This window comes from Egretta garzetta, unplaced genomic scaffold, assembly GCF_000687185.1.
Source record: "Egretta garzetta isolate BGI_Z169 unplaced genomic scaffold, ASM68718v1 scaffold148, whole genome shotgun sequence".
Lineage (NCBI taxonomy): Eukaryota > Metazoa > Chordata > Aves > Pelecaniformes > Ardeidae > Egretta > Egretta garzetta.
This window is the reverse complement of record NW_009260669.1, coordinates 2,870,476-2,895,348: the sequence shown is the minus strand read 5'-3', so window position 1 is coordinate 2,895,348 and position 24,873 is coordinate 2,870,476. Positions and strand designations below refer to the sequence as shown.

The following is a 24,873-nucleotide window of genomic DNA, read 5'->3' as shown; positions in this document are numbered from 1 at the left end:
AATGGCTTTAAACTAAAACAGGGTAGGTTTAGACTAGATATAAGGAAGAAATTCTTTACAATGAGGGTGGTAAAACACTGGAATGGGTTTCCCAGAGAGGTAGTGGAGGCCCCATCCCTGGAAACATTCAAGGCCAGGTTGGATGGGGCTCTGAGCAACCTGATGTGGTTAAAGGTGTCCCTGCTCCCTGCAGGGGGGTTGGACTAGATGACCTCTAGGGGTCCCTTCCAACGCAAAACATTCTATGATTCTATGATAAGAAGAAGAAGAAGTAGTAGTAGTAGTAGTAGTAGTAGTAGTAGTAGTAACAACTATGATGATGATGATGACGATGATGTTAAAAATTTTGGCTTTCTCTGCAGCCTCAGCTATTGAGATCAAGATTAACATAGATTTCTAATTCCACTTTCCGGAGTTTTTTTCTCATCTGTGATGAAACTGTGTTCTACTCGGTGTTCTACTTCCTTTTCTGGCATCCCTTTACAATTTTGTGTCTTTCATCATTCTTTTAACCCCCACTGGAAGTCACACTCTTTACAAGACAACAGTCACGCAAATTAGGAAAGTTTTGTTATCCTCACCTCCAAGTGGAGGTTGGAGGTTAACAGAAACCCAGCACCACAGCTGATGATATGCAGGAAGTCTTTCCTGTAATGGGAATCAAAGAAAGTACCATAAATGTGAAATCCTATTAATTCTTTGGCTCTTCTGTGTCAGCTTCTTCACCTGTAAAGTGGTATTAAGTGATCTCATGAGGAATTGCTCAAGGTCAGAGACTTGCCATGCTTATTCAGAGCTGTATCCGACTCTGAGAGTAATCCCATTAATGTGTATATTCAAAGTTCAGTGAGAACTTATTTTTGATCAACATACAAAGGCCTTGCAGGTACTTTAAAGTGATTATAATAATTCCATACACAGCTGTGTATGCCCGTGACATGAAACACACGCCTGTTACCCAGAAAGCATGTCTAATTTAATTCAATTTGGATATTCCAGACGGTTCAATACAGAAACCCTTCACAATATTTTTTGGAGTATCCACCTCTATGTCACACTAAATACACTGTGAAGGTGATTACAGATGACTCTGGAGAAGCAAAGCCTTTGTGTTTAGTCTTTGCAATACTGTCTGCCAAAGGTATGTGAGTGCTTGCAAGATCCTAGCCTATTTCTCTGGATTTAAGCTAGGCCTCTCTTTTTTTTCGAATAATAACTGTTAATCATATTTTAAAATTAAGAGGGAGTTAGAAAATGTAATTTTTTGCTTGTGCTTATCAGACAAAACTAAAACCCTCACTTTGGGTACTTCCTCCCCTTTCCCCCCAGTCTGAACATACCTTACCAGACCACTGATGTTTAATACTCCTCTGCCCCTACAAGTATATGTGCTTTCCTTCCCAACAGATTCTGGAGACAAAATATCTCTTTCTTCCTGCACACAGCCCTTTTTCTGACTTTCTATACCCAAAATGCTTCCCAACCTTCTCCAGGGCGAGGGCAGCCTTTCTCAGCCACTTGGGGAAATATTTAGCCATCAGTTCAGTCAGTTATGATTGCATTTGTGACTCACTCACTGGAAAATTGTTGCTCGACAGCCCTCGTTCAAACCTAACCATGAGGATTAACTGCTATAATAAATTCTGCATCTCTCTAAGATTCACAACCTCATTCCTAAAATAAGTAAGAAAGCACCTGTTCCCCTCATCAGCCTGACCGACGTGAAAATAAAATTGGTAGTTCATATATTGCACATACCTTAAATGTAACGTACCTTCAGTGAATTAACTCAAGGATTTTTCTTTGTTTTTATACTTCCTCATGCCACTTATATGATGTAAGGGTTGTTTTGAATAACATTATTTTTCCATAATAAAGTGCTGGTTTTCATGACATTGAGAAATACAGAACAAATGCAAGATTGTGAATGATTTTGGCTGCACCTTTGAACTTCAGGCACAAGTTTGCAGTTTGACTTCTTAGACTGCGGTGTCTTACTTGACCACGTGCTACATAGATTTCTGACAGTTTTGCTGCTGCTAGAAGAGCTAAGTCCAATTCCTGAGGCTGGCAAACAAACCCACGTAAAAGGTGCTGTTTACTGGAGTAAAGAAACTTTTTCATTTGTCTTCAAAGAGAGCAGTATCAAGTCTCATGTGTATTATTCTATATTAAAAATTTTAAGCTATCATCAATTATTCTGGTGTAAATCAAGTGTAACTTAATTAAATGACTGTGACTGCAGTGATGCATGTTCAGATCACTGATACCTCTAACTGACATTGCACCAAAGGGACTGAGGACAAGAGCGAGCAATGTGACTTCTAGTTTTTGAACACAGTTTCCATAGCTAAGACCATAAACAGCATTTTTAAGGACATTTTTCATAGCTGCCACTCTCTTAGAAACTTCTCCTATCAGCATGTAGGAATATGACAAACTTTGTTTCACTGTAGGTTCACCCCCATTACTATGCATAGGAACTATTTTACCTTATGCCAGACATATGGAAGTGATCAATGTATGTAAATTACGTGAGGAGAGGTGAAATACAGCTTTTTAGACTAGGAGATGTGTACTTGTTTCTGGTTATAAGACACTGAAACCACACGAGAAAAGGGGACTTAGGGTCTTAAGAAAAGTTTTCCTTTAAAATTACAACTGGCGGGTGGGTAGAATAGCAATGATTTTTGATAACCACCATGCAAGCACAATATTGTCCTGAGCTGAACCACTCAGTCAGGTCTCTTGGACACTGGGGTTTAAGAGACAGTTGTGTGCATGTGCAGGGCCAGACCCTGAACCTGTCCTAACCTGAGGTGAACGGTTCTGGGACACGCTTAGGAGCGAGTACACGCTATGGGCAAGTGCTTAGCAGTACAAGTCAAGTTTCTTCAAACATGGGGTTTAAAAGGCAAGGCCAGACTAAGTGTCTGCTGTTCATTTTCCTCCCGTGATGCCATGGTCTGCCCACAGTGCAATGATTTGAACCTACTCTAAAACTCAGGGGTTTTGAGGGGCTGAGTTATTTCGTTGGGCTCTGAGGGACCAAGGAAGGAAAAGGCAAGAGCCAAAGTCAGCTCTGCCTCTCAAATAGTTCGTAAAACTACTGTCCCCCAGCTGTTCTCTAAGACATCAATGCTTATTCTGTGACCAAAATGCATTCACTGTGCTCCCAAAATTTTCCGTTTTAAGAAATCTGGATGTTTTTTGTTTGTTTCATATTCAGTATTGCAGAGTAAGAAACTAGAGTCTGGCAGGGCTTTATTTTAAGGCATCATCGTATCTTCCACTCTGAGTTGAAAAATGGACAGATCGCTGGGTTTCATAAATGCGTGGAGAAGCTGTCAAAGCTCCTATTTGCATGTGAATGGTCAGCTGAGGTAGGAATGGAGATATGTAAATAATTCTCTTGCTGGCTCCTGGCAAAGATCATTGCATTTCAAAGTGCTGTGAAAAGCAGCACTATAAAACTTGAACCTATTCACAGGTATGGAAACTCCCATGCCTTCAATAGATCTGCTGTAATAATGGCCACCTGGGGAAAAAATGAATCTTAGAAAGCAATATCAGGTCTCCCACTACTATACATTTTCTGCTTCTTTTAATATTTTAAAAAAGATAAGCTAAAAAAGCCACCCTTCCCTCCTCTCCTCCCCGCCCCCCCTCAAGGAAAACAAAAAGGAAGAAAAAAAAGAAAAGAAAAAAAAAAGCACAAGTTCTAAGCAGTAAGCATTGAAAGTCTGGCAGACAAGTGTGATAAGAGTAAAAGAATGTAAGGGATTTGAGTATTATTCTGAATTGTGTCTGTATCTGACCCTGGAGGCACCCAAAATAATCATTACTTTAATCTTTCTTACAAACTGCTCAGCATTTCACTGTTCTGCTCTGCTCTTGTACTCCAGTACATGCTGAACTAGGTAGAATGGTTGAACATTTTTGTTTAAAACAAAATGTACCCTTCAAAAGATACAGTTCTTCGGGCATCCAAAAGGCAAAAAAAGCGAAAGTAAACAGTAGAAAAGTGTGGAATGCAGAGTAAAATAAAAATCTTAATAGGCTCTGAGCCAGATGATTTTCTACGTGTTTTATTGTACCTCGTGCCTGCTTAGATAGAATTGGCATGTGTATATATGGAGAGAGAAGGATTTACTAAGCCATTTATGCCTGAAACAGCTCCAAAAACTGTGATTAGGCAGGCACAAGGACTAGAAAATGTTTCCAAAGTAAAGTTCACCTCCAAAGGTGATGTGAATTATGTACCTACTCCTCAATCATGAGATAACGTGGGCCTGTTGCTGTGGTTTACCAATACCTTTTCGCCTGATAGTGTTTTGTAGTTTCCATCTACTTACCTCGAAATACCATGATGTATTTCATCCAAGCTCCATAATCCAGTAAATAGCTTGTGTCACCCCAGTAATCATTTACAGCATACATTTTGTTTCTCAGAAAGCTTCTGCACACTAATTTGATCTGGTTAGATTGTGCTGAAAAGAACTCACAAAGTTAAATGCAATTTCATTCACTGAATTTATAAAGGGCAATTATTGAAAGGCTCTGGGATTTGCTCAATCACACTAATATTCCTGTAATGAAATGTGATTTGTCTCGGTATTTACCAGGAGATTAAAAACGAAAAAAAGAACTGATGTTACAAACTCCTACTCACATGAGTAGTCCCACTGGTTCAATATATGTGGCACTTGCAGTGTGAAGTGCCCTTTTGGAGGTTATACAAGTTGTTCTTCACTTATGAAATAATAAACCACCACCACCAAGCAATTGTAAGGATCACTTGAAATTTTTGAGCTCAGCCCAGTTAATGGGAAGAAATGAGGCAAAAAAATGTTCAAAATATTGTTCTGTTCCCAAATGAAAATTTTCCTTTGATAACAGTCCCTCTTGATCCTGCTTATCCCATGGCTGCACTGTGCTCTACCACAAGAAGAGCATTCGTTGCCTTGCTGTGGCTCATTGCATCCTCACATCCAGTAGCATACAACGTCAGCTGAAGTCGCTACGAAGGACCCTCACTCAGTCTGGTGGATCTTTGAGTCCTTTCAAGGATGCGCATCAATATGAAATTAGATCAGATATTTCTGAATGCCCAGGCAAGTTTAAAATGAGGTTTTGAGAAGAGGAATGTCTTATCTTATCCAAACCCTCTCCCATTTTGCCCGTTAACAGGTCTTTCCATTAAAGCCCTCTCTGCAGAGGTCCATCTGGGTGAATGTAACAGAGAACACAAATTAGACACATACCAGCCTTAAAGCAGTTCCACTGGTTCGAGCACAGTAACTTTAGATAACTAACGCTGCAATGTTGGAATAGGGTTTCTATAACGCAGTTCTTCTGTTTCAATAACCATTCCCATATCTATCAAAAAAGGGCACAGCACTGTGGAAATTTTTATCCCTTTCTGGAGTATTACTTACTTAGTGTAGCCATGGCTCCAGGCACTTTGAGTGAAAGTTGCTACTGCCTGCTTCTCACATGAGCCTGTTGGAGAGGGCCCAGGAGTTCTCCCCACAGCAGGAGACTCCAGAGCTGCTTTCCTGCCACTCCAAATAGCTGCTAACGCTAGCAGGAGAGCAAGGAATCCCTGCTCCTTTTCAAACATTAGTCTGACAAAGTGGGACAGCAAGCACGGGGCCATGTGCTCCCTCGCCCCAGACATCTTGTCAATGGGCTCTCAGTGCTCTTTGCAAAGCAGCGAGAGAAATCTCAAATTGCAGCCACTCATATGTAGCCACTTGTGCAGACACTTCTATTATCCTAAAATTTATTGTCGCCTGTGTCACATGTTAAGAAAATGCAGAAAGTCTCAAATGCAACAGAGGGTGGTGGGGCAATAAAATTTTTCACATTTTATGATAAGTATACATTTAAAGAAGGAAGCAAAAAGAATGTTTTCTATTAAAAACAGGAGCAGAAACCATTTGTGGCATAAAATACAATAGGAAACATATTTGCACTACTTCTGATGTCTGGTGCAGTTGGCTGTGAAGACCTTGACTAGTCTGTAAGGGGCACTGATTTAACTAATTGGAGCCATTACTTAAACTATGTTAGAAATCAGACAACAACCCACAAAGGCACTTATTAGTAAACAGGTCTATGATGCCTTGGAACACAGGCATCCTATCACTTCTCTAGCGCAGGCCAAGGGTGACGTTAAAAGGTAGGAACTGCATTATATGTGAACATACATACAAAAGAATCATATATCAAGGCCACTTACAGTAAGAAAGTCTCTGAGCTTGTTCAAGGACTAAAGGACATGCAGACATCAGGTACCTGTATAAAGTTGCTAGCCAGTGGCAGGGTAAGTGGAGCTTAAATGCAACATGGGTAACTCCTTCCTCTGCTTTATCCTACTGAGACCATGAGCTCTCTCCCACCCAACTGCTCTTCCAAAAGGATTTTTTTTGGTCTGGCTAAGCTCAGCCTATGCCTCTGGGAGCTAAGCTGAAGGAAGAAACTTCCCAAACTCTCAGAATTCTGAAAATATCCTTAGGTGCATGCATGCATTTACCTACATAATGTATACAAATATGAAGCTATTTATACACCCATACTTGGACCAGATCCACGGACAGTGCAAAATTATGCCACACCCTGCTGCAAGTTATTTTTAGCTGTTCCTCAATGTAAATGTCTTAATTCAAAATTAAGTTTCAAAATAATGAATGATGTGTTTTGTGTTTCAGTGGGTATAAACGTTTGCGTTGCATAGTAAATGATTAAGCATGAAAGGTCTTGCATTCCTAAATCTGTTACAGAATGTGGGTGGGAGGTGGATCTTTTCTCCTTTCGCTCATACCAGGAAACAAAGAATGAATGAGTATTTGTCATGATGTTTCATCAAGACAGTGTTGACATTAATTGAAGATAAGACGTGTACGTTGTGGAGAGAATGATAGCTTGCTTACAGTGAAAATTTCTGAAAATGGGGACATTGGCTTTTAGTATTTGTACAGGGTATTAGCAGTGTTGGTATTGAAACTACCCAAACATGAGCCTTCTGCAGTAGTCAGTTAATTAGGCCACATATGGAGGAGATCAAATGCCATTTAAAAAATGATAACAACAAAACCAAACCCAACCCAACCCAACCCAAACCAAAAAACCCACCAAAAAAACCTAGCACAATTTTCTTCAGTTCTGACAAAAGGGCTACCAGGAACTATGTCTTCTCCTGTTCTCATGTTCTTCCCTTAATCACCCATGGCTGGTCACCAGCGGGCGCTGCACTTCACCGGCTTTTGGTCTGGCTGGGTATTGCTGCTCTTATGTTCCCCTCTCCAAGATCAGCCTGGAGATTTGTCCATCAGTGTCAGGGTTCATTCTCAGTCCTGCCCCTGGGGACAAGATGATCCCCACGTATACGTACTAAGGAACAGTTAAATGAAAGAAATAAGAAATAAAGGGTTGGGTTTTTTTTGCAGTGTCCCTGTGTCTTAAACTGGAAATGGAATGGTATTTATCCTTATGTGCATTAAAAAAAAAAAAAAAAGGTACAAAACAAAACAAAAAAACCCTCAACAACAACAAAAATCCCAAACAGATCTATTTCTAATAAAAACATTACTCATACTAGTATCATAGCCCTGACTTTACATTTGTTGGCATAAATGCAAACTTATAAAGCTGTGTGGATGTTTGCCATATGCAAATCCATCCATCCATAAATCAGCGTATAGACTGGAGACTGCACAGCTGAAGTGACTGTAATGGTAAATGAAACCTTTCACCAGCAGGTCAAATACAGTTCAGCATATGTGGTAAATGAAAAAGCGCTATCATACAGGAATTGATCTGTGGTGTGTGTGAAATGTGTGACTGACCAGTTCACACTGTTCGCCACCGCAATTGGCACCCCAGGTTTGAGCTGGCAAATAAGACAGAGCTGAGCTGTGATGGCAAAACACTGAAGCAACCTGGCTGATGACCATTCTCTCTAAGTCATGCATAAACAGAGAATTTGCCTTGTGGGACTGTCTGGTAGTGTATTACAAGGATTAGGCAGGCGTTTTCCATCAAAATGAATTGTCAATGAAAAAGGAAGTTTCCATTTAATCAAAATTTTCCACCAGTTCTATCCAAATGAAAACATTACTTTGGACCGTTGTGCTGATCTAAGGCACGTAATAGTGCATTCATCTGACATTAACCTCTGTGTGTTCATGGTAACAGTGAGGTTTATAAGAGCTTCATGTGCTTTTGCTGCTTTCTTCCCCATTCTTTCCTGCACAGGACCATAACTGCCACTAAAATATTTGAGAGCATCTCCGAAATCAGCATAAGGCTTATGTGATAGCAGAACGGCATAAAACATATAGCCCAGCCTCAAATCCTAGCCAACAGGTCTGAATCAGGGATGAGACATGTTTATCCTTTGTAAAGATAAGACTTATAAGTTATATAATTTGTAAGATACAGTTCAGTGTCAAAGGATGCCATATAAGACAGGACACACACTCAGAAGCTTTTCCAGGCTTTTCAATTTGGGGCTATGGCTTGGCCATGTCTGGGCCCTGGAGTATGTACGCTGCTTTTCCCCATTAAAGCCTAAGGAAGCTGGACACCGAGGCCAGAAGAGACATAGATAAAATGATCAAAAGCAAAAATTATACATTCCTGGATTTCAGTTTTTTCTAAGCTGTCACTTTCTGAAAGGTTCAGCATTTTGACTGTTTGTCTTAATTTGAAAACAGATGTTGGAATACTGTAATTTCCCTTGAGACAAAAAAATTCCTTGCTTTTCTCAGCTTTACTTATTCCTGCTATGAAACTGTGTTGTCCCAGAAAAAGTGTTTCGTAAAGCTGCTGTGTGAGTTGTGAAGCTCCAAACCATCTTGACACATACAGCTATGTGTTAATGTCCAAACATAGTCCTCCATATTTATTGCAGCAAAAACAGCATAAAAAATTTATGTCCGATTCTTTAATAGAATTTAATACATTGTTAGAAAAATGCTATTGTTATTGGTTATAGTTTGCTTAACAGAACTTTTGCTCTACTTTTAAGGAATAAAGCTTTTAAGACATTGATAAGTTGAGATATGTGTTTGCCTTCATGTTTCAAGGATCTTAATAATGCCAGGAAGATTGGTCTTGTGGCTAAAACTCTGAACTGATAGATGATCTTCAGTTCCAGGATCGTACAAACTTTCTGTGTGATGTCAGATGATATCTCTGTGCCTCCGCTTCCAATCTGTAATTACTTTTTATACACTTTTCTTTTATTTTCCATTGACATTGCATGTTTTTTGGAGGCAAGGACTATGTTTTTGCGCAATGAGATTATATCTGGACTTTTCAGAACAAGTAGTACAACAGATAAATAGTACAAGTATTTAGTTCAAGGCTCAAACAAAGATCTGAGTACAAAAAAAAAAAAAGCCTTATTCTTGCTTTCTGGTAAGAAAGCAATAATAAAAAAATTTATTTCTTAAAAAAAACCCCAAACCTTTGAAAGATTCCTTAACAGTATATCCAGCCTAATTTCACAAACCCAAGAAATTTAGTCACTTGAAAGATACTTTTCTGACTGTGTTGCTTTTGCAACTGAGAAGTGGATATTTTTAGAAGCCTGTTCCTTTTAGAGGGAGGGAAAAAAGGTGTTGTTAGTTAAAAATATCACTTTTATAATTTCTTCTTGGTCTTAAAGATTCTTTAAGTGATTATTGCACTACGTATAAAATTCAAAAGCTGACAATTTTAGTTTTCAAAATTTCTCCCTTACATGACATCTTCATGTTATGCAGTTCTCTAGATATAAAGGCTGCAAAATTATTCAAGTTTGTTACATACATTCATTTCAATACGAAGACATGTTTGTCTCACATTGCTGTTGAGGAGAAGCTGTTTCATTTTCATTCTGATTGGTGCTGAAATTCCTTGATTGTGCATTCTCCCCTTTTTCTTTTTTTCTTTTTTTTTAAATTTTTAATCTGTGTTTTCAGGTGTAATTTGTTGTATTAGTCGACTGGAACACTGTAGATTATCAGGGGGCTTCCAGGTGTCACACAAGAAGAATGACTGTTTTCTAAAACAAGCTGTGCATTCCCCTAGGCTCTGGCATAGATGAATATATGAGTGTTACTAGGCATAGAAAACATTTCTGAAAAGTTAATCCCATGTTGTGTTTGAATGTTAAGGAAACCATCTACTCATTCTGAGGGGTTTAACCTTTCTTCAGGAGGTAAGCCTGGAACAATGGTCCTTATTTACAAAAGGTTTCCTTTATTTTCCATAAGGAATACAAAACCAGAGTTTCCCCTTTGCTGGAGTTGCTCTTTCCTTGATATAAGTACACATTGCCATTGCCGATTCATTCAAATACAGATTATTACAGTAATAATAAGTGACAAGCTATGTGTTATTTTGAAATAACACACATTATGGTTCGCATCATGTCTTCAGAGACCCAAGCAACGAGTTATTTCACATTGACAAATGCTCCAAAGTGTTTGTGCTTATGAATAAAATATTCTCCATGTAACTCGACTTTCAAGTGTGCATTGTGCAACAGTATTAGGAGGTGGGCCTCACCACAGTCATCCTAAACCTCTGTCACCTTCCCCTTGGATTGCTGCTCTCCCTTCTGTGGCACTTGTTCAAAGCTTTTGGAAAGACATCAGTGGACTTTGATCAGTCCTTTAAACCGGTTGTGCCTGCTCGCTACTGCCTTGGTCTGTATGAGATTCTGGATGTAATTCAAGTCCTTGGTATTGCTCTATGGAGGTGCAATCTGAAGCCTACTAAATCCAGTAAGACTCTTCCTATTGATTTTGGTGGCCTACAAACCAGGCCACAGTCTTTGGTTATTGCTAATGAACACTATTTCTCTTTCTGAGCTGAATCCCAACAGCTGGCCTTACCCAAGGGGACAGGCCAAGGTGCAACATTATGTGATAGCCCAGGATTTCTGACAAAATCTTTTTTAAGTGGTACATCAATAGTGCTGGATCTTGCTATGCAAGCTGGAAAGTGCTTTAACATACAGGGATGATGCAAGGGCCAATTTTTGCACAGGTGCTTGCCAGCTAAACGCAACCCTTGGTTTGGTCCCTTGAAACTAAGCTATTAAATATGCGTGATAACTGAGAATAAGGAATGGTAATATAAGGCAGCATAGGACCTGGTGTTACACAAAGTACTTTGGGCCTTGAGTGAACTGTACTGTGTCTTTTGTTAGACTACTCAGGATGCTATAAGTCTTCTGGGGCAGATAAATGTACGGTCCAGGCGTGCCCACAGGAGCCAATTCCATCAGATGGATAGTGAATTTGTTCTCACATAAGAAATATCCAGGACTGTGTTTTGTTGCAAAATCCAGAAAAAATGTGAATCAAATCATCATCACATCTTTTCCAGTTCCAGTGAAATTTACCTCCTACATAACGTTTCCAATATAGAAAGTATTTCAAGAGGAAAATCTCACATGGATTAATGTTTATTGGTTGCCAAGGCAATAGTTTGAAGACCTCTCTAGCACAAAACAGATAATATTATAAGCAGAAGTAGAGGAGTATGAGGAGAAAATTTATTGACTTAAGGGAAGACAATGCTCTGAGTGTTTGTTATACCTTTTTGAGATTATATTAATTTTACTTTGGTCATTTTTCCATTCATTGATGTACTTTTGTGCTGTTATTTGTATGATAGGAGAAATTAAATATCCCCATGAAGACTGGATGCCACTGTATGATGCAAAAGAGTCTTTCTGTGTGGAAAACCAGACGGCCCATTTAACAAGCCAGCCCTAAGGTAGGCAGGGAACCAAGACACCGTAGGATAAGTGGTCAGGCCAGGGTCATACTTCGCTCTTGCTCATACAAGGCTCTTTGGGAGACATGGGAAAAGGACACAACCACATCGGTCCTGAATCGTCCAAGTTTTGAGTGGGGAAAAACTAAAAAAAAAAAAAAAAAAGTGTTAATTGATTTTATTTCTGAGGAGTAAAAATAAGGAGCTTTAGCAGATGCTGCTGAGATTGACAGCTGAGAAAAAACAGCTGACATATAAAGAAGGAAAATAAACACTAAGATTTTCTGTATTTATTTCTTTTCAGCAAATAAAATCTTTAAATTATCTTTTATAATCATAACAGGGTATCAGTATATTGGGCTTTTCCAACTCAAACATGGATCTAAGCAAAAGAAGGCATTTAAAACAACCTTCACTCTGAATCATTGCAAGCCTAGCAACAGATTACAAGGGCATTTCCGACAGGAATGGGAGCTGAATCCTGCACAGTTCTGTTCCAGAGTAGGTCTGTACCATCTCATCCTCCCTTTTTATATTCTCCCTACCACCATCATGATCCAATCCATGTTATGGAAGAAGGCACAAAGTAACCATGTTCCTTTAGAGCTAAACATCCCCAACTCCTTCCCAATTATTCCTAGATTTTGTTTTCTGCCATCTTACCTCTGCAGATCTTTTTGCAGTTCTTCTAAGCAAAACCAGAACAAAGTGATAATGAATTTTTAGATTCTTTGATTGACTCATTTCAAATTATATTCATTTTTATCTATACCCTTTGATATTTCTAAAGCATCTCTGAACCTTGATTTTTCAAAGGTAACTAGTCAGCAGAAGTGTTGGATGTTTAACACCTTTGAAAGTACTGTCTTTTAAGAGAGACAAGCTAAATCAAAATAATATTGCTCATTCATCTTTTAAAAGTTATGTGTTCTTCTCATCTCTGCCCCACTCTATACATTTTTTAAATCACGTCCATAGTTCATAGATCACTTTTAATCAGATGCCAAGGTAGTCTCTGTACTTTCTAGTGTATATATGCATGTATATATTCTAATATATGTATTATAAGGTAAGATTAAAATCTTGCAAGTACATTGTATTATAACGTCTCCTGGATACTAGAGAGAGATAAAAGTAAATCAGAAAAAAAATAATCTTGAACCATTTGCCAGAACACCAAGCCAAGCTTTTCAGACTTGGAAACATATTACCCAATCTTTTTTCTTGTATTGTAGTTTCTTTTACTTAGCATAGTGGGTTTCACTGTCCTGAAAAAGTAGGCCATACCAGTTTCCTGAAGTTTTTCACTCCACTGTATCGGAGGGCTGCTCATCTCTCTTGCCATGAGATTTTATTTGCATCTCAAGTAACAATTTTCTGTCTTGTCATCTTGATTATTTACCTGAGAGACTTTCAGGTGAAATCAGCTCACTGTCTTTATCAGAGAGATCTGGCAAGATGCTAAAGTTGTCCAGTATTTTCTGAGAATTGTGCACAGGATCCTGACAGAGTCTAAGAGTGATGAGAGCAAACAGATTTTGCTATCTAATTGTCAGAGAATTCAGACATGGGATGCTTTCTAGCTCAAGAACTGAAGGTTTTGCCAAGTTTATTCAGTGCAGAGGTTTCTTAATTGTTCGTGACAGTGGTCACCTACTCCTCAGGTTGTAATTATGTCATACAAGCAGGTGTTTGTTTTCTCCTGCTAATGGTGACCCAACGAATTCAGCACATTTTTCTTTAGAATGTGGGTGGCTATTTCTATTCCCATAGTAGGTTTGGCTCAAGGTCATATTTGGTCAATCAGGAGACAGAGGTCCAGTGGCACCAGGAGTGTACTGAAGTTAAAAGTGTTTGCACTGCGTAATCCAAATGTCGCCTATTTACTCATGCTGCCTTTCTTAGAGGAGCTTCCCAGCATGGATGACTATTATGGATTTGTGGCTATTTGCTTGTTTGCTGGACAAATGAGATGAGTATGAAGGTCACAGGGATTACAGGCAGGGCTGCCAGAAGAAACCTGCATATTACAGTGATCTGGAAAAGCAGTTTGATATAGAATCCATTCAAGCCACTGTTAAGATCCTGAATGTGCAGTGAACAGCATATTTTCTTGCATGAGTAGTAGAAAATGACCCTAGATGTTAGTCTGTCATGCTTGGTAGGAAACATGTACAGGTATGTTACAACATTTAATAAGCCAAAGCTTACTATTCTCTGTGATTAGAAAACTCCCAAGAAATGTATGGCATTATGCCAACTCCATTTGGTGCATCCACAAAACATGCTCAAAGATCAACTCTGAGCTTGCTAAGATGGTTAATGCAGTTGTCAGTATGTTTTTGCCATACAAATTATTCCAGAATAAGAAGCTCTGTCTGCTGTTGGGCTCAGTTATAGAGAAAATATTCTGTCTGGAGACACGCATGCTAGGCCCAGAGTTGTGAAACTTATTCCAGTCGTAGAGATGGGACGTATTGGTGGGGTCTGATGAATTAAGTGTTGACTGATGGTCAGAGCTAGCAATACCTATCAAGATAACAATGATCATCCCATCTCTGTGGGGCATGAGGAAATGCAGCGGGAAGCAGAATATGGAACTGGTGCTCTGTCAGAAGAGACATAGGCCTAAAATATTCCTATGGATGTGAATACAGTTTTTCTAAATGCATCTTGAAATAAACAAATAAAGCAGAACTGGATAGAATAAACCTTGGGAACATAGCTCCATGCTTTAAAAATCCATAATAAAGTGAATCCAGATATTTTGATAGCCATTTCTTCTCCACATCTCTATAAAAAGCAAGTACAAAAGGAGAGTACGGGCTTGACAAAGTGACTTTTCCGTAGACCATTCCATTAAAGCAGAAATCTCACACAAGTGGCGTGCAAGGCTTCAGATCAGTTTTCAGTCAGAGGAGCTTAGACCCCAACCATGATTTGTACCTTCAAAACCAAATTAAACTTCTTCATGCTTCAACTGCTAAATGGAGCTAGTGCTACCAAATCATATTTGAACTGTCTAGAGGCTGAAGAATGAAAATTATTGCTATTATTAATAATGAATGATAACCATGGACATTAAATGAGATTTATCTTCAATTACTTAGGACAGAGTTATAACACTTCTGAGGCAATCACACTGATATTTGACTTCTGTTTACCGCATAGTGTTGTGGCTTGGGGGAACATTAAGTTACAGGAAGAAAGCATTGTGAGGCAAAATAATTCGCAGTATGTGAAAAATAAACCTCTCCACCACATTTGATAATGTGCCTATGACCTAGATGCTGATTAGGTCACATTAAAAAAGGGAAGTGTTATCACTGAAGAGTCAAACTGAGAAGTCCTGAAAAGTTATGCTTCCCTTCCGAAATAAAGAGAATTGCAGTCACTTTACAATGACAAAGTTTGGCTTTGTAATTTTGCTTCTGAAAATAGATAGAATTTAGGTTTACCCCGCACAGCAGTTCTTGGCTGCTCATTTACATGAACATATCTTACATTTTTTTCTTAAATGTATTGATTTTTAATAGTAACACTTCATTGTTCTTAAAGGTAAAGGATATAAACAAAGCAAGATCTCAGGAGGAAAAAGAAGGTTTTTTATTAAACCTGGAAGAGCTGGGAAATGTAGTTAATGGCTTTGGCCATACACACACTCCCTTAAATCTGCAATAAGGAATAGGGACTATTACGAAAGAAAAGCGTAAAGTTTTTCTTTGATTGACTTTACAATACTATACATTTTAGAACATTGCTAGGAGCTCTGGCTTATGGTTGAACACAGTGACAAGGACACCTTTGCATCTCTTGTACGTTGCCTTGGATTTCTGTTTTGAATTCATATTGGACTTTATATTGAAGGTAAAAACTCTAATAACTAGAAAATAATAACCCAAAATAATCACATATGAACTTGAACAGTATGAACCTCTTATACTGAGTGTAAGTGCCTGTTTAAAGTGATTTCTGTTCATCATTCTTTATAATTCAGTGTGATATTGTATTCCATCACCAGCAGCTTAATTTATTTCTTTCGCCATCTGTTCTTTTTTTTTTATTTCTTCCATGCCAAAAAATCAATAGCACTCAATGAGCAAACCAAAGCTATTCTGTAATTCACTTAAACTGATTTTATGCTGCTGTTATTCAGAATATATTGGATATTTCTTATACTGGTTTTGTTTAACTAACCAACGCTTTTGGTTTTGAAACCTGTGAAATCTGAAAGAGTAAATACTATGTGTGAGCTGTTAGTGCCAGCACTTTTGTAGCCGTTACTTTATGAGACATATATCAGGCCAGTTGGTTTTTAATTATAGGCAATAGCTGAAGTCTAATAATAAGTGTGGGTACCCTTGCCACAGCTCTATCCAGCTCATGCCTTGTGCGGAGCAGGCTGAGCCACTTGCACAAGCACAGACCAGTAGTCAAAGCACTTTCCATGCCAAGCCACATTAATCTAGCGATATCTCGAAATGTCCTTGTGTGTTCCTTGAAATGCCAAAATAATTACGTAAGTTTTGTGAGCTCCTAGAGCTACAACTGTGCTCTCATTAACACCTTCTGTCCCTGTGGAAATATAAATATATATGAGTCTTCAGAATACAAAGTTTTAGATCAGAGCACTTTGCTGAATAGAGGACCAAACGAAAACTAAAATCAGTAATGCAGAAACTCTCTTGGGGGTCTGAAATAGAGAAATGGTAAGGACGACATGTACTTGTTCTTCAAGGTGATGTCCATCTGTCTGTGATAGGTTTACACAGAGGGCTTCATGCCACATATTGCAAAGAAATGAAGGGAAATGAGAGGTTTAGAAACCTCACAATGGAGCTTCAAATGATCACTCTTCTGGCCTAAACTGGGTGGAGCTGGACATAGGTAATTTAGCTGTTGAAGTGTCCCCTTGTCCCACAGAGCACTTTAGTAGGCTGGGTTTGACATTAGATTTTTAAGACTAGATATTCTGCAATCTTAACCTTGTTGCTTCTTCTTTGTAACGTGATGTCACCGGTTTTCACATCATGGTGTCATTAAATCCATATTTTCAGCTGATTTGTTCTAAATGACATGCAATGATGGAGTATATGATCAGCCAAAAAAATGCTGTGGCAAAACTCTCATAGTTCTTATCAGAACTTCTTCTGTATAAGAAATTAAGTATCATAAAATGTATTTTACTATGGAAAATATAGCTAGCTGTACAGAATTTCTTTCCGCATGCACTTATAATTTAATACAATTCTTTCCTTCTACTAAATATTATTACTATAATGCCAGGAATTATGTTGGATTTCAGGCTCATATCCCAACTGTACAATTCAGGATATGCTTCAGACCTGTTTATTCAAATAATTTTATTCAGACTGTGGCTAAAATAAACAGAGAAGCAATTTGAAGAAACTCGACGCAGGTTTTTCTGTAAGTCTAGTAGACATAATGATTAATATTTCCAGGAAGGCTGATGATTAGACAAAATAATGGTATAGAGAAGAGCTTTCAGAAAAAAGAAGAAAAAAAGATGGAAAAGAGCTCTTACTGAAAATTACTGGTAACCTAAACCACCTGCAAAAATACAGTATTTGCAATAGAAGCCCTTAAAGCTGAAACAGAAGTGAAAATAATACAATTATTAAATTAAGGATAATTGAGAGATAAAATAATGTGATTGATAAGTGGCAATAGTGTGCTCGCTGTTTTTCCTGTCTGATTGCAAACAGAACATGATATTAATTAAGGTTTCATTCAAATGGATGCGATGAAAGACAAAAAACTAGCAGGAAAAATATATCATGGCTTTACACAGTTATCGTTATGAGATGTAGCTCTTTGTCAGCTACCAATTCATCAGCACTGAGAGTGCTTGCCTTCCGCACCTAACAATATCCTCATGCTAGCAGTGCTCTTTTCTCTTGAAGTCTCATTTATCTTCCTACACAGGTCATTAAAGTTTGAACCTGCTTGCTTGAAGCTGTGTCTGTGGTTGCCACTTTCTCTGTATCCACCCCCACAGTGTTCTTGTGCTCCTGAGATCTCTATTTCAACAACAACAGCAGCAACAGTACTGGAGTTTTCGCTGATAGAAAACTGAGGAAAGATTTTGGTTTAGTTTCATCTGGGTGTCTAATTTTACCAAGTTGCAATAGTTTCCCCTGTGCTACAAGATCTCACTTCTTGTGGGACTTGATAAGTCTTAGAGTGTCTACTCTCAGCTGCATAACACATAGTACATGTAGACTGCCATTATTTGATATTTTCCCTTGCTTTGCTAGCTCACTGGTTTTCTATGTGCCATGACAGAAAACCCTAATTCATCATTGTACTTGTGCCTTCCCACTTGAGGAAAAAAGTTTACTATGTAGATTGCTGTAGAAGTGGTGGGAAACCAAAAAAAAAACCACCTTTGAATGCCTATGTGAAAACTACATTAGCTGTTAAAAAGAGAATATAAGTAACTGCATGGGAAACTGGATATCAGAAATGTCCATACGATCCTAAGCCTTCGGCTTTCTCATTACAGTTGGTGTCAGTGGGAAGGTGTGTCAGTTATTATAGAATCACAGAGTAATTTAGGTTGTAAGGGACTTCTGAAAGTCATCTAGTTTAATGTCCAACCCCTGCCCCAAGCAGGGCTGACTAAATCAGGTTGCTCAGGGCTCTGTCCTGGCAACTTTTGAGTATCTTCAGGTTGGAAATTCTACAACCTGTCTGGGCCTCTATGCCAGTGTTTGACCACCTTCCTCCTGAAGAAGTTTGTCCTGATTTCTGATCAAAATGTGCTGTGTTGCCTCTTGTCCTGTCGGTGGGGCACCTCAGGGAGCATCTGCATCAGCCTTTTCTACAGCCTCCCATTAAGTAGTGGAAGTCAGCAATAAAATGTTGCCTTGGTAGGCAACTGGTATGAGTCTTTAGGGATCAGTACTGCAATATATTCTAGCAAAAAATAATCGTATAGATTATAGGAGATCAGCTAGTACAGAAAGTGCTAGCCCAATTTTTGCCTGGAATAGAATAATGATATGTGTGCTACATTGATATACTGGCTCCTGGATGACACACAAACTAAATTCCTTGACTTAAAAGCAGACAGCATTTAATTTTAATGTAATTTTAAATGATTATTATTTTTAATCAAAATGCAACTGGATTCCTTGTAAAACTTGAGGTATTTGACTTTTTTTCTAGTCCTTCTGTGGTTTGATACCACCCAGCATGTATTTTGATTCCATGCTTTTTTCTACTATTGTGCTACTCCAATTATTTGGCACATGATTGTTCCAAGTGATTGGCTACGTACATTCCACCTCTGGTTCACATATACAGTATATATGAGATCCAGTTATTCTGGCAGCTGCTGGGACCGCATTTGGCTTCTGGGTAACATCACCTCTTCCTGCACCCAAATTGGATGGAGTGAAACCAACATTTCCTCAGTTCCTTCATGCTATCATAGCTCATTTTGACTTCTCTGTGTGCAGTATGACTTTTGATACCAATACATGAATAACAGGGTGGACAGTAAGGTTATTCTAGCTGGTGTATTTTGTATGGTAGAGCATAATCCTTACAGGTTTTTATTGTGCTGCTTAGTTAGGTAAAATGAAAATAAATCTTATTAATGGTAGAAACAGGTTTGTTTCTCACTCTGGCTCAGAACTGTGGAGATGCTGAAGGAAAGCAGCTGGTGTAGACAGACACTCCAGTAGGTCAAGAAATTGAGGGAGAACATCTGTAAGAGATAGAATATTTGACATCAACAAGGCAGACATAGCAGTGTCATCTTCTCTTCTTAGCCAAATGACTTAAGAATAATTCAAGTACTTTACTATATGTTGTACACTTTAGAAAATTATGTAGGAGTAATCCAGAGGAATCTGAACAGGCAACTGAGTGTTCTGCTCTCCTCCACATGAGTGCTTATTAAGTACAGGTAACTGGAACAGGCAAAAATGCATAGCAAAATCTAGCTTCTACCATACCTTTAAATGTGGTAAAGAGGAGCTCAGGTGTGCCTTATTATAGCTCTAAAAATATTACATACTCAAAGCATTCCAAGATTTCTTGGCTTTGTGAGACCACAGTTGGCACACATCATATAGAGTCAGGCTTTATTTCCTCCTGCCTTCATTTGATATCCTTTGTTCATGAACCCAGCTAGGAATGCTCGTCTTTACTGGAACCACAGTACAATTTTGTTTTGGTAAAAGAACTTTTACTCTAGCAATTTGCTTTTTATACTATATATTCATTGAAATTTGCTTTTTAGTAGGTAAAAAGATCACTTCAAGAGCTGGGGAGATTCCTAGTTTCTGCTGTGATTCTAATGATGATGTTAGCCCATGCCCAATTCTGTTTTCCAAAAAAGAAGTCACAGATTTTTATTTTGATCAGGACATCTACTTCCCATTTCTTACCACACCCGTGGAACTTACTCACCATAACTACTTGGGGAAACCAAACAGCACAAATTTTAATTTTTTTTTTAAATTGGTTTGATAGAACAAGACTTCTTGAGAGCTTCTCCAGATTGCTGATACAAGTCAAGTCAATGCAATACTGATAAAGTGCAGCTTGGTTATGTCTATCCTAGATAAAAGAGATGACTTATAAGGCTGGGGCTATAAGGGCTCAAACTTTGGGAAGCAGCTGTCTCTCAAATGTTTTCAGGGTAACTGTATGAGAACTAATCCTCTTTTTTTTTTGGCTAGCCCTGTACCTTATCAGGTGCTGCAGGCTTTTGAAAAGTTTTTTAGCAGCCAGTTTTCCATTGTGAGGCCACTATTTGCTCATCACCAGAGCTAGCATCCATGGAAAATGACAGTAGAAGCATTTATTAACCTTGAATAAATCTGTTTCTTCAAAACGTATCTCTCTAACTGTTGCTATGAGCCATGCTTCTTCCCCACTGCTACAGAGTCTATCTGGAGTCTGAACTGTCAAAGGAATTTAAGACTGGTTGAGCCTGCTCTTCCCCGTATACCTCCATGTGTGGGAGTCAGGAGAGGGTGAGATCATTCCGTGCACAGCAGAGCCCCAACAAAGACTCTTGGCTTACAGGGTCTGAACTCACATTTGTGGGTCTAACACACACAGCAGAGTGAAACTGCCAGAAACAGCTCCTTCTCAGCTGTGCTTTTGCTAAGTAATTCTTCTTTTGCTATCTCTAAGGTAACCGGAATCTTTGTGCTTTTTATCTTTCAGCACATCAAATGTATCAGATAATAGTTAAGTTAGAACAATAGGAGATGAGATGCTGTGTCAGCATGTGGGCTGCTAATGGAACAAAAGAGTCTTCTTAAATTCAGTATGTTCTGAAAATACAAAGTTAGTGGCAATGCTCAGCCATGCAGCAACAGGCCATAAAAGGAAAATGAGGTACTCTTAACACCGCGGTTCTTTTGTCTTTCTATATCAACATTCCCTTGTTTCTTAAATAGCCGTAACATATTACAATGCTAGAACAGTATTTTTTTCTTCATTCTGAACTCAGTAAGTACCTTCACTGTTTCTTCCAGACTGTTCTTCTGCAAAATGGGCTATGAAACCACTAGTTGTGTTTGTTAAGTCTCGCTCTGCTCTTTATGGCTGTGGTGCACATGCTGTCCAGCAGCTAGAGCGAGATTTGGGCAATGCTGAAGTCAAAAGAACCAAAATTTGTTCAGTGTGCTGAGATTGTTGCTTAATCACCATTCAGGTGGTGTTTACCTATGCCCCCTTTATCTGATATTTACCACACTGTCTCATAAGAATTTTTCACAGGGACCTTTTAATGTGGTAATGCAACCAAGGCAAACAGCAGTAATAACAATATGTGATGTGTTCTTACTACCTGAAGACTAAATTTAGATGAAAGAAATGGAAGGCTGTTTTGTAGAAAATATCAATCCAGAGCAACTATTTGCCTGTTCATGTTTGCATGATTTGGAAATGTTGTTACTTAAAAAGAGATTGTGTTGAGAATGTACGAGAGGATGACAAATTAAAACATGATTAGTAGACTTACATCTACATATACTTATTCTGTTTGAGAATCTGGCCAAAATTACATCTGAATTCCTGTATCTGACACATGACATACATATGCTACAATACAACATTTGAGATTTCAGTCCTCTCTTCCAATGAAAGCTATGGATCCTCATTTGCCCGGTAATGCAGAAGCAATTGTATTTATGCTCCACCGTATCCCTCAGCTGCTCTGCAAGGATCAGTATGTGCCATATCTCCTGTTGCCCATCTGGTTGCTTTCTGCTATTGCTTATAGTAAGGAAATTCTTACCCTCAGGAATACCACAGGGAAAATCAGCTTCAAGAGAGATTGGTTTTTGTTTTGTTTTGTTTTGTTTTTAATAACAGAAGGAACATGCCTGTAATGTACTGGTATTTTTTGTTAGGTCCTAATTTATCAAAGCTAAATCAGTACACTTCATAGGGAAAAAAATTATGATTGGAAAGGACTAATTCAACCTCCTGCTCAAATCAAGACTATATTCTGATTTAGGTCAGGGTTTTTTCTGTCTTATTCAGTCAAGTTTTGAAGACTTCCAATGATGGAGACTCCATAACCTCTCTGGTTATTGTTTCAGTCAAGAATTTTTTCTTTATATCCCATTCAGTATTTCCCTGTTGCAATTTGTGCATGTTACCTCTTGTCCTTTCACTGTGCACCTGTGGCAAGGGTCTGGTTCTCTCTTCTTTACAATCCCCCAACAGGTAGTTGAAGACAACAATTAGCTCAACCTTCAGCCATCTCTTTTGTCCACAGATATTACTTGCTCAGGCACAGTAAGTTCCAGTCTTGTGATGCTGTATCAGCCTAAAATGTCACTCAGCATCGCAGTTCCCCACAATTCAGGTCAGCAGAACTTCAGGATTTTTTGCTTCACGTCATGGAAATATTGCACGATTAAGATAGTACAGTGAAGCTTTAAAACATTTATTTCCATTTTGAAACACTTCTGCACTGCCCAAATAAATGACTGAGAATGTGACTCAGGCCCTATTGTTTATTAGAGTGTGGCTAGATCTTTGCATGAAAGGTAGAGCACAGTATAATTAGTGTTATTATCTGTGAAAATAATAATGTTTACTAAATTGGTGCCTAATACACCTGGACAATAATTTATGCTTACTTTCTCTCACACAAAATACTCATCTTCATATTTACACTCCATGGGTAGTGGTAGTGTCGATAAACATCCCAATGAATTAAACTCTGGAGGGGAAGGATTGGACACAATTAGAGCATTAACATTAGATTGTAATTGCTGTCATAGTTACACGTTGGTTTATTTAAATACAGCCACCAAATTATAATGGCCTCTAATGCATGGGAATGAATTGCTCTCTTGTTATGTTCAGTGAATACTTAGCTATATCCTTTATGTAAACATCCTACTCACAGTAATCCAGTAAGGACATAAGGTAGAGTCTGTTTATTTTAAGAGGTAAACCACTCAGGATTATACAGGAATTAGGATGTGCATGCAGATATGGAGGTTTCCGATGTGAAGAAACTACAGGTTGTCCGTTTCACTTTGCTTTTACTCCACAGTAAAATGTAAAGTATGGTCACCTAATTATAGAAGTCTATATTCCTGATTTACAGAAACATTTGAGTTAAATGCTGTTGTCTTCAGTAGGAGATGAGTGTGTGCTAAGTTTTAAGACTAGAAAAATTCATATACTTCTTCATAGTAAGCAAGTGCCTTATTATTTGAACACTAATTAAACTAGATAAACCAATGGTTTCAGTTTCTCATAACCTGTAATAGTTTAGACTGAAAGTTTACATGCTGAGCATCCTGCTTCATTCTATTTGGAATTTTTTGGCCAACACAAACACTTCTGGATGTGAATCTGTTGCATGAAGCCTGGACTACCACTACCACTGGGTCTGAATTCCAGAGAGGAAGCCTTGCTCTCCTCCCACTACTGGAGGATCTAGCAGCCCATTTCATATTGGAACTGCAGCAGTCCCAAGCAACCTTTGATTACACAGTTTTTGTTTGTTATTTCTAAGGAACTTCTGTTTCCTTTGGTGCACAGGATGAGGCTAGGTAAAGAAGCAAGGTAAGATCAGGGGTGCTTGTTGTGTGTAACACCCCTACTGCAGAATCTAGTGCCTGTGTGATGAGGGAGGCAGGGGACAAAATGGTTAAGGTACTTGGTTCATCTCCTGGATATCTAAACTATTCTTTTGCTGTGTGCTAGGTGATCACTGAGAGTTCATAATTTTTTTGGCTACCTAGCTACCTTCCCTGTGGATCCACAGGCATATTTCTGCACTTTGCAGAGCGTGGGGTTGTGGTTTGAAATCATGTATCTCATCATGCTAAGTATTCTCAAAGATTAAGGCTTGTTGAGTCAAATCTAATGCCTATTATTTGAGGGTACTTTTGTTTTCTTTCTTCCTGTGTCTACATAAATTAGGAATCATAACGGCTTTTCTTCCACTGAATCATGTTTCTGACTCAGATTTTTGCCATAGGAAAGATGAAAAGCCGTTTAATAATTCTTTCTTCCCGACCAGCATTTGAAGGCTATGTAGTCATTAGGGCAAATACTGAAAAAGCTCAAAAAGAAACATAAATTTGATGTTCCATCCGTTCTGCACACTGAACAAAGTAAGGATAACATACAAAAAATATACATATTAATCTAAGTCATGACAGCTAATGAGTACCTACAATTAAAATACTGCAATCCAATTTAATGTTGATATCTCTTCTGCAGAATGAAATGGGATTTGATTAACTTACTTAATTTAGGTTCTTAAATTTAGGCAGACTTGATCTCTTTGTGGAGATCCTTAGGGGCACCTTGCGACTTCCACTGACCTACATAACACTTATTTTAGGCAAACTGCTTCATGATATAACTAAAACTCAGGCCCAGATCAGATATCTAAGTTAGGTGTAGTGCATACCATCCCTTATTTTAGTATTATTCTGAAACAGCGTTCTCAAATAGCATGGGAGACAGTAGGACATGAACCAACACCAAATCCCACTTCCCAAAACCCACACTCAACTCACATGAGTTAGACTAGGGGAGAATAGAAACCTCCCACTGCTTATATTTTCCCTA

At 38.5% G+C, this 24,873-nt stretch overlaps 1 protein-coding gene across 2 annotated transcripts in view; it reads left to right on the top strand.

Annotated features, from left to right (window-relative positions):
* SEMA3A (semaphorin 3A) overlaps positions 1–24,873 on the top strand; it is a 174,847-nt gene that overhangs the window by 9,986 nt on the left and 139,988 nt on the right. The window contains exon 2 of one of the 2 annotated variants that reach the window (XM_035901086.1): positions 21,990–22,105. The exons of the other annotated variant lie outside the window; for it this stretch is intronic. Within the exon in view, the coding sequence (XP_035756979.1) occupies positions 21,990–22,105 (116 nt within the window). The remainder of the gene's footprint in view (positions 1–21,989; positions 22,106–24,873) is intronic. 2 annotated transcript variants of the gene reach the window in all.